The sequence below is a fragment of the Misgurnus anguillicaudatus genome, chromosome 20, assembly GCF_027580225.2.
Source record: "Misgurnus anguillicaudatus chromosome 20, ASM2758022v2, whole genome shotgun sequence".
NCBI lineage: Eukaryota > Metazoa > Chordata > Actinopteri > Cypriniformes > Cobitidae > Misgurnus > Misgurnus anguillicaudatus.
Window position 1 is genome coordinate 13,522,972 of NC_073356.2, and position 17,025 is coordinate 13,539,996.

General features: G+C 40.3%; 1 protein-coding gene across 5 annotated transcripts in view; it reads left to right on the top strand.

The window, feature by feature from the left end:
- Positions 1-17,025, top strand: part of dtnbp1b (dystrobrevin binding protein 1b) — a 68,135-nt gene that overhangs the window by 23,339 nt on the left and 27,771 nt on the right. For 3 of the 5 annotated variants that reach the window (XM_073858140.1, XM_055219630.2, XM_073858139.1), the window contains one exon: positions 6,857-7,026. In XM_073858140.1, the coding sequence (XP_073714241.1) occupies positions 6,984-7,026 (43 nt within the window). In that variant the 5' untranslated portion in view covers positions 6,857-6,983. Of the gene's footprint in view, positions 1-6,689; positions 7,027-17,025 lie in introns of those variants that run through there. The other 2 variants (XM_073858136.1, XM_073858137.1) reach the window with 1 other exon arrangement.

Here is a 17,025-nt window from a genome sequence, read left to right on the forward strand (position 1 = left end):
GGTATGGGTTGGACTCCCATTTCCTTCTAGACCTGAGGAGCCATCATGTGTTTGTCTAGACAGGCATCACATTGGTGGTTTCTTAAATAAATTTCTAAGGAGGTCTGCAATCAAAGTCACGCATTGTTGCCTGCGTGCTCTGGTGGTGTGGAGAAGACCTTGGTTTCCATCCGAAGGCCTGTTTTTGGGTGCGCGCTACTGGCGTGTGACGCTGACCCAACGCACTCCCCACAGGTTGGAGTACAGTATGGAAAGCTGAGAGGGCCAAAATCACTACATTATTGTTTTTGGGATAATGACATTGTGGTCTCTGGACAAACTGTGCTCATTGACGACAGTTTAGATCCCAGGCCACTTGAATATGGCGAATGCCCTGTATGGCAACACCCATTGCTGGGGAGTTGAGACTCCAGCCAGATGTGGTGAATCACATTTGGAGAGGATCTGGACGCGCAGAGGTGGATCTGTTTGCGTCTCAGGACTGCACACACTGCCCAATGTGGCTTTCTTTTTTCCCCAATCACTCTGCCACAGAAGTTATGGAGGAAGCTTGCCAGAGATATGGCCTGTTGGTTTGGCCTCTGAGGGGGCCAGGCTCATAGGCTCAGGTCTCTCAACTGAGGTTGTGGAGACCATACTTTACTCCTGACAAACCCAGTTAACCGCCCTGTTTATGTGGTGCTGAGATTTCTGTAGGAGCAATTCTCTGCTGGCTTAACTCCTTCCACTCTTAAGGTTTAGGTGGCAGCAGTCTCTGCCCACCATACTCCTTTGGAAGGATGTCATGCTCCCAACTGAGGTTGTGGAGACCATATGATTACTCCAGAGCTCCCTCAGGAGCTTAGGCACTACATGGAGAAACTTCACCTCATGGTGTTCAGCTCACCTGACAGACCCAGTTAACTGCCCTGTTTATGTGGTGCTGAGGTTTCTGCAGGAGCAATTCTCTGCTGGCTTAATTCCTTCCACTCTTAAGGCTTAGGTGGCAGCAGTTTCTGCCTACCATACTCCTTCGGAAGGATGTCATACCTCGTCTGGACAACCCCTCGAGAGAGCTTTATGCCCTTAAGTGGAGAATATTTCACCTATTGGTGTTTAACTCCCCTTACAAACCCAGTCAACTGCCTTGTTTATGTAGTACTGAGGTTTCTGCAGCAGCAATTCTCTGCCGGCTTAACTCCTTCCACCCTTAAGGTCTAGGTGGCAGCAGTCTCTGCTTACCATGCTCCTTTGGAAGGACCTCATGCTCCCGAATGAGGTTGTGGGAACCAGATGATAACTTCAGAGCTCCCTTAACAAGGAAGCTTATGCCCTTCAGTAGAGAAACTTCACCTTTCGGTGTTCAGCTCACTTGACAGACCCAGTCAACTGCCCCTTGACGTAGTACTGAGGTTTCTGCAGGAGCATATCTCTGCTGGGTTGACTCCTTCCACACTAAGGTTTAGGTGGCAGCAGTTTCTGCCTACCATACTCCTTTGGAAGAATGTCATGCTACCAACTGAGGTTGTGGAGACCATATCTTTACTCCACCTTTAAGATATAGGTGGCAGCAGTTTCTGCCTACCATACACTTCTGGACTCTCTGAGGGCAGTCTACATACCAGGCCACCTGAATGTGGCAGATGCCCCTTCGAGACAACATACATCTCCGGTGGGAGTGGAGACTTCATCTAGATGTGGTGAACCACATCTGGAAAAGATTTGGATGCGCAGATGTAGATCTGTTTGCATCCCAGGACACCACACTTTGCCCACTGTGGTTTTCCATGGTACAGGCATGGCCGAGGCTACGTCTGTATGCTTTCCCCCGTGGTTGTGTTTATCCCTCCACGGGGCAACTTTATTCCCTTAAGTGGGAAATGTTCACCTCTTGGTGTTCAGCTCATCTGACAGACCCAGTTATAACTGCCTGTCAACGTAGTTCTGAGGTTTCTGCAGGAGCGTTTCTCTGATGAGTTTACTCCTTCCACCATTAAGGTTTAACGGCAGCAGTTTCTGCCTACCATACTCTTGTGGAAGGCTCGTCAGTGGGTAGACACCCATTAGTGGCTCGCTTTCTTCGTGGGACTCGTAGGTTGCGACCTGTTAGTCGCTCCAGGGTGCCCACTTGGGACCTAGCGGTCGTGCTGGGAGGGCTCTCGTTGGCTCCGTTCGAGCCTCTTGAGACTTCGCCAGATAGGTTTCTGGCCTTTAAGGCTTCCTTCTGGCTATTACTTCTTTAAAGCGAGTGGGGGACCTTCAGGCCCTGTCAGTATCCCCTGCAGGTCTGAGTTTGCACCAGGGATGGCTAAGGCTTTTCTACACCCAAAGCCAGGTTTTGTTCCTAAGGTGCTGAACAATGTGCCGAGGCCCATTGTTCTGCAGGCCCTTTGTCCTTCCCCATTCAGGAGTGCGGACCAGGAAAAGCTGAATTTGGTGTGTCCTGTACGAGCACTGGATACATATGTTCACATGACTGCTCAGTGGAGGAGTCCGAGCAGTTATTTGTGTGCTTTGGTTCACCCAGAAAAGGTTTACCGGTGACCAAGAAGACTCTGAGCAGGTGGATAGTAAATGCTATCTCACTGGCTTATGAACATCAGGGTATACCCTCACCCGTCGCTGTGAGGGCCCACTCTACCCGGGGTATGGCTGCCTCTAAGGCCTTAGGGTCAGGCGGTTCACTCCAGGACGTATGTGATGCGGCCGGTTGGTCTTTGCCGCTCACCTTCGTCAGATTTTATGATTTAGACCTAGACTCCTCTTTAGGGTCCCAGGTTCTTTTGCCTTGACTGTGTTCAGTTATACACGCTGCAGGCATTTGGTAGTATGGAAGCGTGGGCATCTCGTTCCCCAAAGCGTTGCTATGGCGACGCAGCTCGAGTTCCTCGAAAGGGAACGTCTCAGGTTACGTATGTAACCCTAGTTCCCTGAGAAGGGAACGAGACGCTGCGTCTCCATGCCATACTCCCTGCATCCCTGCAGGCACTTGCTTCGGCACTGGGTAGCGAGTGTGTTTGTGTGGGATGCCTTCTTATACCCCTGGTCCGCACGGCATCACGGTCAGTATACAATTATCTCATCATTGTTTATGTTTTACACGTGCTTCAGATTAGTCACGCCGAGGCGTTCCCCAAAGCGTTGCTATGGCGACGCAGCGTCTCGTTCCCTTCTCAGGGAACTAGGGTTACATACGTAACCTGAGACGTTAACATTGGATACAATAATTTTACACATCAATAATATTAGCTCAGTGTAATAAGATATAATGAATGAAGGTAGTTTACTTGTAATGTGTATTCCTGGTTATCAGAAATAAACTACTGTAAAAGGACTGTTGTTATTGATTCAATGTGGAAGTCTACCGGAAGTTGAGTTTATTCCAAAAAAAGTTTTGCAGCTGCTGAAACCATCTATAACAATTTACAATATACAGTATTGAATAATATGGAAATAATGAAAAATAAATAAATGATTATTTACTTTCATTAAATTCAATTTAAATTTCATTAAAATGTCTATTATCTAAGTTAGACCATCATTGGTTATCGCGTGCCTCACATAACCATTTAAAGTCCATGTTAAATTGTTTTTAAAGTTTAAATGTTAGAAATGTATTGCTAAAACACGCCACCAAGACGGTAAACTATGTAGTATTGAATTGCCATTTTTGTGTTCAGGAATATTTGGGCGTGGCTAAAACGGTGGCTCGATGACACCATTGAGCCATCGCATATGGCCCGCCCCTAACACAATCGTGAGCATCCATTCAGGTTGTAGCAATATTTTGAGCATGGCTTCAGTGCCGACAGCGGACACGCCCCCAGCGTTTGAGAGCAAAGAATCCTGCCTGTTTATCAGAGATTTTATTAACTTATTATTTTTTTCTCAAATTAAAATTTGCTTGGGTGGTTAACAAACTCAGACCACATTTAATATCTGACTTTACACGGACTTAATATTTAATGTTAATATTATTATTATTTAAAGGTGGTGTGTGTACATTTTAGCGGCATCTAGTGGTGAGAATGCAAATTGCAACCAACAGCTCACCCCTCAATTTCAAAACGCATATAGTAGCCGCCACAGGACAAACATGTCGTTGTCTGAGACAATGTATAGGGACGAAATGCACTCTATAGAGCAGTTTGTCCGTTTAGGGCTACTGTAGAAACATGACGGCGACTTTCATGTAAGGAGACCCGCGGTGAACGTAGATAAAAATGGCTCATTCTAAGGTAATAAAAACAATACAGTTCATTATGTAAGGTCTTTATTAAGGGTGTCACGATTCTCCAAATCCTTAATTTGATTACATTTTCGATTCTAATGTCACGATTCGATTCTCGGTTTTTACACAAAAAGTTGCTATGCCATTTTTAGACTAGACTTTTATGAAATATAATATCTGACCTTGAACCCAGAGATGCCCTGCCATGTTAGTCGTGCTGCCAGTGGAAAAATATGGTACACGCACATACTTAATAAAACCAAACTTCCTGTCAGATGAACATTCCTGTCAGTACTTTGCACCTTAAAAAGCCACTTTTATTACCGTCAGACGTGAGACGAAACCCCAATAAGTCATGTTTAAATGCTGTTTTCATAACTCTTAAGCAACTGAAATAAGTTGTTGTGAAACTTAGGGTGTTTTCACATATACACTGTTTAGGTCGGCCCAAATGACGTGTCGCTCCGAGTACGGTTTGTTTGGGTCAGTGTGAACACAACAGCCGCACTTGGGTGCGCACTAAACGGCCACTCCAGGACCCCTCTAAACAGGTGGTCTCGGAGCGGCTGTCGCCGAACTCTGGGGTGACCCACCTGTGGTGTGAACACTGCTGGACCTCGGGCCGAACCTAATACAGGAAGTTCTCCACATGTTTAAGCCACTGGGCTTCCGTTGTGACGTGATCCGGGTGTTATATTGTGGTTTAACAACAAACAAGCCAAACCTGGTCCATTGCAGAGATTCGCTGTCTCCTTTACGTTTGAGCTGATGATTTTATAAATGCATAGCTGTCCTCCACACACAAATAGTGACATTACGGGCTTTTTAGCAAACGGCTCTGTGAGAAAGGCTTTAATAGAACAGCTACGCAATTTCGCGTTAAAGCAAAGAAAATTCGCAAAGACGTGCATCGTTTATCTCCACATCTTGATAGCTGCGCTCTCCCTGTCAGGCTGGTTGTCGTGGAAACGTGGGGGTGGTCATGAGACGTAAGAGCTGTCAGAGACCAATGACAGCGGTGACCGTTGTCACATGGTGTACGGTGCCGCATTTCAAGTACAGTAAAAAGAATAATATGTGAACACGGACCGCCCTAACTGAAAAATGATACAATGTTTTTCGGTGCGCTCCGAGGCCGCACCACGGTGTGCACCAACATATGTGAAAACACCCTTAAATAGATCTCAGTTCAGAGAAACGAACGGTCCTGGCACAGACGTCGTTCTGCTGTGCACGCACGCATGCTCTGATTGAGTTCAGCTGAAGGTGGGAGGCGCTTGCTGTTTTTTGTTTCCCATGTAAAGAGCAGCTTGCGTCTTTTGACTGGCTGAGCTAGCTAAGTTAGAGGAGGTTGACTCGCAGCACTCAACACGTGTGTTTTTTCCCGCTTGGCAAGCCGACCGGACGTGACATGGGGCGTGGCAGCATTGTCGATTCCATTTTTTAATTCGAAGTTCGAGGTTGTGACTTCATTTCGATCGATTTCGATTTTAAGTTGAAATCGTGACACCCTTACAAATTTCCGTGGCATAGTCACGGAATTTTTTGCTAATTTTTCATTGGCATTCTCACGGATCTCCGCATATTTCCGTGGTCCTGCCACGGACTTTCTTTTCCGTGGCATTCTCACGGATTGGTTACTCAAATGTTTTGTCCTATTTTCTTACCATTGTCGCTTCGGTTTAGGGTTAGATTTACATGAAATGAAATCCCTACCCAAACCCAACTCTAACCCCAACACCAGGCGACAATTGATTAAAGTTTAGAAAATATAAAAGAATACATCAGAAAAAACAGTATAAACCAATACTTAAAGTGACATCCTAACGCAAACACCAAATCTAACCCTAAACCGAAGCGACAATGGTTTGAAATAGGAAAAAGCAGTTGAGTAACCAATCCGTGAGAATGCCACGGAAAAGAAAGTCTGTGGCAGGACCACAGAAATATGCGCGGATCCGTGAGAATGCCACAGAAAAATGAGCAAAAAAATCCGTGACTATCCCACCGAACTTTGTGAGATCATGTTGTCTTTATACACCACTGATAATAGAGTTGTGTATATTATATTGCATTTCTGTCAAGAGATCCTTCTAAAAGTTACACAATGCACCTTTAAAATAATTCTGGCATGTTAGATGGCATGAAGGTGAGGAAATTATGAGCTAATATTCATTTTTGGGTGAACTATTATGGGTGATTATTAATAAATAATCTTTAATAAATCAGGTTCTTGTATTGAATATGTGCGATGCCTTGGCGACGCCTCTTTAGTTAAAAACCGCAACACTACTATATTGACAATGCTGTGTTTAATGTGTTCAAAAGATTCATAGAAAGATGTGACTGTTTTATATTGTATGCTGATTACTCTCATTTATCTTCTAATTGCCCACATCTTTTTTCTACATCATTTCATGGCTCTATTAAAGCATCCCTCCTTCAGTCTCTCTCTTAGTGGTTCCCCTCCTGAGATGCTCAGTGGTACATTCCTATGTACTATACACCACACAGCTCTACCTCAAGTCCATCAGACAGCAGAGCGCCTCACGCATGCAGCATCACCTCTGTAAAGCGTTGCTGGTCACGTGTAACTGAGTCTGCATGCTTGTGTGTGGGTCTGACCTTCCACCGTTCTCTGTCTAGGCGTTTAGGATGTGTGACGGGTGGTATTCGCAGTAAACGGACCCCCTACCCATTTCCACACCACCCCCTGGCCACTCCGGCACTTCTAGCCCAAGGCCCCCGGACAGACCCAGCAGTCGTCTCCGGGATGTCTTCACCGGGATCCTCCAGTGGCAGCAAAAGGAATTCCTGTAAGTGACTCGATTTCTTACTGTGATGATTGTTGTGGTGTCTTTGACCAGCAGTGCTTTTTGGGTTGTGGGTTGTTTACAGATGAGAGTGCTGGGCAGCTGTTGATCAGGATTTTAGATGTTCTGGACTTACTGCTTTTATTTCTGTTTGGAAGATCTCAAATGATGGATGGGGTTTTTGATTGTCCTCTCATTTTTTGATAAGATGGTAATTCCTGATGTATTCTTTAGAATGAGAAGATGAGAGATCTAGATGATCTCTGTCATTTTACTGTAATCTGAAAATCTTTTTTGTCTCTACAACATTTGTTGTATATAGATAAGATAAAGTTTTGTTAATATTTCATGTGTGAAAATTGTGGTACGCCAGAGAATTAAATAATAGCACCATCTATGATGTGTGAAAGTGTGTGTGTGTGTGTGTGTGTGTGAGAGAGAGAGAGAGAGAGAGAGAGAGAGTGAGAGAGAGAGAGAGAGAGAAACCTCAGGGGACAAACTTGAGTACTGAGTATTGATGGAGCCTTGAGATACACGGTACTGTGATCTCACACTCGCACATACATAGTGTGTGTGTAGTAAACAAAATATTGTATTTCTAAATATGAACATGAGCTTGCATGTTACCTTTAGCTTTATTTGGTTTTGCATGTTGACCAGTTTAGCTTGATGTGCTTCTGAATAGCTCAGTGGTAGAGGATTGCATTAGCAGCTTAAAGATTATGGGAACATGCATACTGATAAAAATGTATATTTTGTAATGCACTTTAAGTCGCTTTGGATAAAAGCGTATGCTAAATGCGTAAATGTACTTCTGGAGATCTGTATTGTGATTTGGAGAACCGTACCCATCCCCCAGTCCTGACTCTGAATGTGATTTACAGTACAGTCAGGACTTACTTAAACCTAATCCAAGAAATCCTATAATTACCCAACCACCCTGTTCTCAATGTCCCACAATTCATTTTGCTTTCTAAACACTATCACAGTAATGGCTTGTCATTTGACTCTACAACATTTGGAAACAAATTGGGTTTGTTGTTAGCTCAGGGAGTTTATTCGATCATCATTCATTTATTAGAAATGTAAATCATAACACTATGAAAATGTTTTGTGATGAATTGTAGTTTTGGGGTTTCCAACATTTCCATGTCATTTTTAAAAGAGACCAATTCTCTGTATTTAACGTCCTGCCTATCAAAAGCAAGAACTAATAATTCTGTCATCATTTTCTCACTCTCATGTTGTTACAAACCTGTATACATGTCTTTGTTGTGATATTTTGAGAAATGTTTGTATCCAAACTGATCATTAGCCAGTGGCAGCCGGTGACTTCTTTATTCGTGGGCGCTTGATGCGAAGTTCGTCACAACATGTATGTAGCCCGTTATGTGTGTGGTTCCTTATTTTAATATAAAGCAATAAGCCCCAAGAAGCAGTGGGTTACCAGTGCATTTTATTACTGTTATAAAATACACTGTAACCACACTGTTTTGCGGGGCTTATTGCTTTTATAAAACGGTTACTTCATATGCATGACATTAGCAGGATTTCATAAAATAAAACACAAATAAGTTGTAATTATATTAGTACAAATATTACTCTTCCACCAAACAAAGTAGTTCCTCCGAATCAAGTGTGGCTGCAACAGAGCGCAGTTCCCAACCAACACAGACGCAGCAAAGACACAATGAAAATATGATTTAAGACTGTGGTGTTTATTTTTATAAATCAACATTCATTTAAAATATACATTAACATTTATATCGTGCAACTGTTGTAGTGATAATCAAATATGCTTGGAAGCATGCATAACTTTAACTCTTTCCCCGTCAGCGGGTTTTTTTAAGTTGCCACCCAGTTTTAGTTTAATTGCTTCAAGAAAAACAATCTTTTTTAAAATAAACATAAAATATATCAAATAAAAGAACAGACCCTCCGCTTTAAAAAAAAACCCAGTTTCATCCTACCTTCATTTGTTTTCTTATCACCTCTTAAATTTTCAGCTAAAAGCAGAGATAATTCAATTTTTTGTGAAGAACTTTTGTAAGAGATCAGATTCAGAGCCACGATCAAAACTTACACGGTGTTTTTAGTGTTAAGTGAATGCGTCAGTGTTTAAGTTGGGTAAGATGGCCATCTAGTGGATAATAGCGGACCTATGAATTTGAGCTAGAAACTCCTCAGAGAACGTTTTCTCTTTATTGACGAGATGACTCAACAATATTTATTGACATTTATCTGGATATCGCCATTAATTGTGCAATTGTAGAAAAAATAAAATATGATTAATGTCTGTGGTGTTTATTTTCATTAACCAGTATGCAGCAACAGTGGCTCAGTGAACTTATGTAATGTGGTCTGAACCGTGGGATTACCGGGGTATTTTATCATGGCTTAGAACGTGTTTCAACCAATCAGAATGAAGAACCAGAACGGGCCGTTTTATAATATGTGTTCTGCGCGTCGAGTGATCCTATGTGCATCACGTGTCTTGTCAAAATAAGTGCCTGCTGCAGATGCGTCTAAAGGGTTTATGATAAAAGAGACGCTTGCGTTTGCCAGATACTCGTATAATCTCATGCGTAATCAGAGTTTACTGTTTAGGGAGTGTCTTGCGTGTATTTTGTGAACGTGAGCGTCTCTTTTATCATAAACAGTTTTGACGTGTGTGCAGCAGGCACTTATTTTGACAAAACATGTGATGCACATGGTTCACATGACGCAACAAACACATATTTTGAAAACGCAAGCAACACACATGACACTCCAAACACTTATTTTGAATTTGCCCCCTCGGATAAGCAGTCACGAGCTGCCACTGTGTAGGATGAAAGAATACTATGGTGATAAGTGAATGGGACTCATGAACGGTTTGGTTACAAACATTTCTCAAAATATCTTCCTTTGTGTTCATCAGAACAAAAGACATTTATACGGGTTTGTATGCATGAGGATGAGTAAATGATGACAGAATTTTCATTTTTGGTTGAACTATCCTTTAAAGGTTTAGTTAAAACGTGTATATCTTTTAAGTATATATTAATGAGACTAATAAAAGTACACAAGCATGGAGCGACAGACGTACACTGCAAGCCACAAAACTTTAATGCTCTTTTGTTGCCAAGTGAGAAGTCTTCTTGTATAGTCTTGGGTTGGATTTTGCTGACAGATAAAGTCCAATGAGTCAGTGAGAAAGGCTCATTAAAGACAATTGAACAGAATACAACAGTGATCTAAGCTCTTATCTCTATGTGTTTACACTTTAGGGGGCGTGTACACCAAGGAGTTTATGCCGGCGCCCGGCATATGTTTTCAATTGTTTCCAAGCTTTTCAAAAACGCCAGCAGCTGGTGGTTTCACCCAGAGTTGAAAATATTCAGCTTTGGTTGAAACGCTAAGCTCATCAATGTTACTTCTCATTCAGCCGTCTAATCACAGTGGAGTAGGGGAGGGGCAAATATCACAACAACCAACCGGCGCATCGCTCAACAACTGATAAACAAAGCAAAAGTATCATAGCAACCAAAATGCTTAGCTGAAACGGTTGGCGTCCGCCTGGCGCTTTCAGCTGCTTTAAAACGCTTTAGTGTACACGCCCCCTTACAGTGCCTTATGTGTGGGTGCCAGGATCACTGTCTTTTACATTAAATATCCATTTTATTGAAATCAGCATGTGACAGAAATGATTAGTGTCTTTGTATCAGGTTAATATGAGACTGTGCCATACAGCCAATGCTTTCTTTCTCTCCCTCATTGCTCAGTGTTCAGTCACTGCAATTATTTCATGAGGTTGACAGTTTGAGACATAGATTGAATTTGAAGGTTGGCGCGTGTGTGCGTGTGTGTGTGTGTGTGTGTGTGTGTGTGTGTGTGTGTGTGTGTGTGTGTGTGTGTGTGAGGTTGAACAGAAGGCGAGGTACATGCAGTCATAATTTCATCAGTAGCACAGAAAATTAAAAAATGCAAGTCAGAGGTCAAAGGTTTCTTTTATACTTGCAAATATTTCTCATTGTTTATTATAGTTTATTGTATGACTTTATGGATAAAGAAATTACACACAGCTGTTATTTCTTCTCTATCCAGAATAAATATCATTTCGGGCCTGCTGTATAATTTTATGAGTTGCACACTGGATACAGAATTTTGTAAGTGATTGTCTGTAAATAACATTGGGTCGCAGAACAGAGCTGACTCAGATCCTTCATGGCCGCTTGCCAGATCTAAACCCCTATAATCCCTCCTACTGTGATTGCACTGCAAGTGGCACAACAATATTAGAATGCTGTTGTAATAATCAGTGATGCTGTCTGCACTGCAAGAATGCAACACAACTTGTGAGCAAGGGCTACCACAATAGACAAAACCATCTGGAGGGCTACTTTTTGATATAGTCTACTCAAAAATTTTTTGTTTTACTTATTTTATTTTACTTGTCGGTATGTTTTATCATTGTTTAAAATGTTAACATACACTAAAGAAGCCAAGCTAATATAAAAAATATTTAATAGATAAACATTACAATTGAGAATATTAATAAAATGTGCTCACATGGGGTGGGCACCATGTTGGAGACCAGTGGTATATTCTATAGCAGTGGTTCCCAAACTTTTTCAGCGTGCGGCCCCCCTTGTGTACAGTGCATTTTTTCGTGGCCCACCGAAACAAAATTTTTAAAAATGTAATATTTTAATTAAACAAAACATATAACATTATACCTAGTAGTGCTGTTGGTTAGTTGGCTTATTATTTTTTAGGTTTAATTACACAGAATTCATGATAAATGAATGTATTTTATAAAATGTCATAAAACTGGGGCCCCCCTGGCACCATCTCGCTGCCCCCCTGGGGGCCCCGGCACCCAGTTTGAAAACAACTGTTCTATAGTATGCTACAATGTTGGCCCTAAATACATTGCATTTAATTTGACATGCATGATCATGTTATGATCTCTGGATAATGTTTTGCATTTTCCTCCAGTTTGGTGTGAAAATGTCAAAACAAGTCTAAATAAATGGTGAGTATGCACAAGAGCAGTGGTCTCTAACATGCTCTCACAAAGTCTGTGAGTTGCCTGCAAAAGCACATCCTATTAATGGCCTCAATTTTAATACCAATTTATTACATTTTTAATAAAAATTGATAAAACATATAAAAAAATTAATAAATAAATAAATTATACAAAAAAATAAATAAAACAATTAAATTAAATTAAATTAAAAAATTAATAAAAAAATCTGTAAAATAAATAATAAAACAAACAATAAAGCAAACAATAAAAAATAAAAAATAAAAAAAATATTTAAAAATAAATTAAATAAATAATAAAACAAACAATAAAGCAAAAATAAATAAAAAAATAAATAAAAAAATAAAAAATACAATAAAATAATAAAATAAAATAAAATAAAACAAACAATAAAGCAAACAATAAAAAATAAAAATCGTAAAATAAATAATAAAACAAACAATAAAACAACATAAAATAAAATAAAATAAGATAAAATAAAATAAACTTAAAATAAATAAACAATAAATAATAAAAAACAAAAAGGCAAATAATAAAATGAAACAAACAAACATAAAATAATTAAATAAATAAACAAGTAATACAAAGTTTTGAGTAGCCCTCCAGATTGTTTTATCTATTGTAAAAATGGTAAATGGACTGCATTTATATAGCGCTTTTAACAGACCTATGGCCATCCAAAGCGCTTTCACCCATTCACTCCCTCATTCATACACCGACGGCGGTGTCAGCCATGCTAGTAGCGCCATCCAGCTCGTCGGGAGATGTCTTGCTCAAAGACACCTCGACACTTGGTCAGGTGGAGCCGGGGATAGAACCACCAACTTTCTGGTTTTTAGACAACCTACATGAACCACTGAGCCACTGCCACCCTTTTGTGGTAGCCCTTGCTCACAAAAAGGTTGGAGACCCCTGCACTAATTGTGCATACTCAATAGTATATTTTAGTAATCTGTGTATTCAATGCATACAGATATTGGCTTCTGAAAAATGTCTACTGTGCAGTCTTCTAATCTGAAAACAAACTATAATTATTATCAACAAAGCATTCTAAGGTGCAAGTGTGCCATGTTAACAAATGGGGAGGGTGCATGAGAGATCTCTTCTTTTTCTTAATTGGTTAAAATGTTGCCCTTTGCTCTTTGCCTGAAGGCAGACTAAATGCCTGTTTAACATTGAAACAGACAGTAATCGTAAGGGGAATTCAGCGTTCGGTGACATGCAGCATTACACGTGTATGGTAAATGGTCCAGAGAGGTTGGCAAGGCAGCACACTCATTTGGAGAGCACCTGGTTAAACAGGTGCAGGAACAGAAAACAAGCTTGTGCTGTTCAAAATACTTAACCTGAGTCTTAGCGGTGAAGTGTGCTGATGGGTCTGGAGGTTGAAGTGGGTGTAAACACTACAGCTGGGGATAATGGACGTGGATATTCCAAAAAAGGGCTAGATAAAGAAATATGAATGCACCATGAATGCATTTAAATACACATACAGTATATTTGTCTAGGTATGAGAGTAAAACTGGGATTGGTTGACAATTTATGTGTGGCAGGAAAAAACTGTAATGTTGATTTGAGTGGAGGTGTAGTTATTTTACATTTCACTTGGGGTGACTAGTGGATTTGGATTGTCAGAGAAAGTGAATCAATGCTCCTACACAGAGATTCTGCTGTGTCAGAGAATGCTGCATGTACATTAACTTTAATTGGGATGATGCACAAAGACGTTGATAAAAATGCAAAAGTGATTTAAATTTCTGCAAAATAGTCCAATGTATGCATTCATTGACTAATGAGGAATTCAGAGAGGTGGGCGTAGTTGTGCCTTTAGAAATGTCTAAAGTGGACTATTGAAATAAAGTTTCACCTCAGAATTATGATTTGATTCAAGTCCAGACAGGTCACAATAATTTTTAGCATGCAAAATTTCTATGCAGACCCTTGCAGCAACTGTATGATATCATCTGATAAAATATTGTCATTCTTTTTTAATTCACACATTATTAATTCTGACATGCCAGCACCGTTGTGGTTGCCTTTATTATTATTGTACAAAATAATGTGCGATACTGTTATTTTCATTTTTCCTCCACTTGAAAAGGTCACGCTTTAGCGTATGCTAAAATTTTCAATTTTAAAAATCAATGGAACGAAAGTGCAGTCTCGTATGCTACATACGCACGCCGGCCGTTACCAAAAGCTAGTTATTTTAGTTTGTTATGTTTTAAATATTGATATTTTTCTTACAAAATCACATTGATTGCCCTCGTAAGGCGTTTATTAACCCACTGGAGATTACATTTGTGAAGGATGGAGGCACTTTTTTTGGGCTTCAAATCAGAAGCACCATATACAGCTTTGAACCGCCAGGACATTTTCTAATACAACTCTGATTGTGTTAATCTGAACAAAGATAATCACGTACATCAATAATAGCTTGAGGGTGAGTAAATCATCATTTTTGGGTGAACTATCCCTTTAAGGCCGAGTCCCAAGACTCTTTCGTAGAGGTTCAATGGAGAAACATTTGTGATTTCTCTTGAGATTTTCCATGTTCTCGTTGACCTTCATGTTCTTTTTGAAGTCGGAGAGACCCCGAGGCAAACAAATCATTGCCTTAGCTGTATTCTTACTGATACTGTAAATACACAATGAATAATAAATTAAACATCAAATTGACAAAATCGTTGAAAACGAGTCCTGAACATATAATATAATATAATAACTATAAATATACAAACTGTCACAGGACAGATCATACTGTGTTATGAACTAGTAAAGCAGCCTGGATTGTAGTCAGCTTTGCTCTATTTTCCATATCCAAGCACACAAAACCGACCTTAAGATGCGGCTTTATATTTGCATAATCCATTGAACGAATCAGGTGGTAAAACAGCGCAGGCAGTGCATGCAAATAAACAACACCAATGCAATCAATTCCAACTTAAAAACATTCATTTTTGTGTCTGTCTCTCTCAATTATCGAGCTGGAAGAAGCTTATTTGCCAAAGCTTTACATTTGCATCTGAACCCCTTCACAGTGGTGTGAAAAAGTGTTGGCCCCACTCCAGATTTCTTATGTTTTTTTGCATATTTGTCACACTTTGATGTTTCAGATCACCAAACAAATTTAAATATTAGTCGCAGATAACACGAGTGCACACAGCATGCAGTTTTTAAATAAAGGTAACGCAAATGCTTTGAGAGTCAGTGAGAATAGCTAAAGTATTGTAAAGGGACACAATAAATGGAAATGTCAGATGTGAAGCCGGCTGGGCTCTGCTTTACTCAGTCAGTGGATGAGGTACAATCAAATTCCCTCTGGCTTAAAAAGGCCTTGCCAACCACAGTCTGCTTAACCGTATCAGTGTCTTTTAATAATTTAACTACCACCAACACTTAGGCACACCGCTGTGACTGCTGTCTGAGAGACACAATGGGCTCCAGACTAATAAAACGATGGCTCCCTCGGAGTCGCTTGATATGTTGGTATAGCTCAACTGGTAGAGCGTTGACTCAGCAGTGCAAACGCTTATCGGTTTGTTTCCCAGAGGTAAAACATACTGATAAAATACCTTAAATGCATTGCAAGTCACATTGGATAAAAGCATCAGCCAAATGCTGAGTCTTTCGGCTGGTAACCCTTTTCTTTTTGGATGCAAACTAATGATTTTCAAGTGCTGAGCTTTTCGGACTCATTTTTGAATGACTCGAATGATTTTTGTACCATGAAATCAGATCACGCATAGATTGAAACGTGCGTATGATCCTGTTTTTGGTGATTTATAATGTAGATGTAAACATAGATGGTTGTTTACAATTGTAACATTTTATATAATAGAAGCACATTTACAGTTAAGTGGTATATTTACACAGATTTTTAACACGTCTCTTAAAATGCAAATTGTCCCACAGTTGTCCCTGTGGTGAAATGTAGGACCCCCAAAGGTTTTAAATGATTTCAGAGCAGTAGCCCTCAACTTTCTAGTGATGAAAACATTTGAGAAGATTGTGAGATATTAAAGCATGTAGAAGATAAGTTAGATCCCCTCCAGTTTAGAGAAGGGAGGGGTGTGGAAGAAGGCGTAACTGCTCTTGTGCATTTAGTAGCTCAACATTTGGAGACGCCAAAAACAAGGCCACGACTGGCTTCCTTTTATTGATTTTTCATCTGCATTTTAACCAAGTTATAGATTTTAACATTACATTTTTTGCATGTGTGACTACATTAAGCAAATTCTGAAGACCTTGCAAAAAACTGTCTTCAGCTACTCTATATAGTCTTGTTATAGTAAGGAATGATGTTTAAAGAGTCTTCATAGAGTACAACCCCAGTGTCAGGCTATGCAGCGTGTACCTTTCGGTCACTGATTTGCCTCCCCAGTTAGACCCCACTGTGAATAATCTGCACCATGCTGCATCTCTACATGTTATGACCCCTTCAGATGCGTTAAAACATCTGTCAGCCCATTGACAAAAGCCAAAGTGACAGTCGGTCATCAACAGCCCTAAGCCGGTCGTTCTCTCAGACATGCTACTCTTTTCATTTCTGACATGTTGCCCGTCACCCAGCCTGCTAATGCTACAGCTAATCAAAAAAGATTGAAGCTGTGTGATGTGGATAAATTAAGGTTCTGTCTGTACACTGTGCTCTTTATAATGTAAGTTGATGCTCAATGGTCAGTAAGTTTATATAATATCTTTAGCTTTATTTTAATGTACACTCTCAAGGTACAAAAGTTGTCACTGGGAAGGTACCTTTAAAAAAAGTACTAATATGTACAATTTAGGTACCAGTACCTCTGAGGTACCAGCATGTACCTTAACTCATTCCCTGCCAGACATTTTTTGAAAAGTTGCCTGCCAGCCAAAAGTTTCACAAAATGCCTTCCAGGAAAATATTCTTCTAAAAATATATAAACATACAAATATAACAAATGAAGAACAGACCTTCTGCTTTCAAACAAACAATA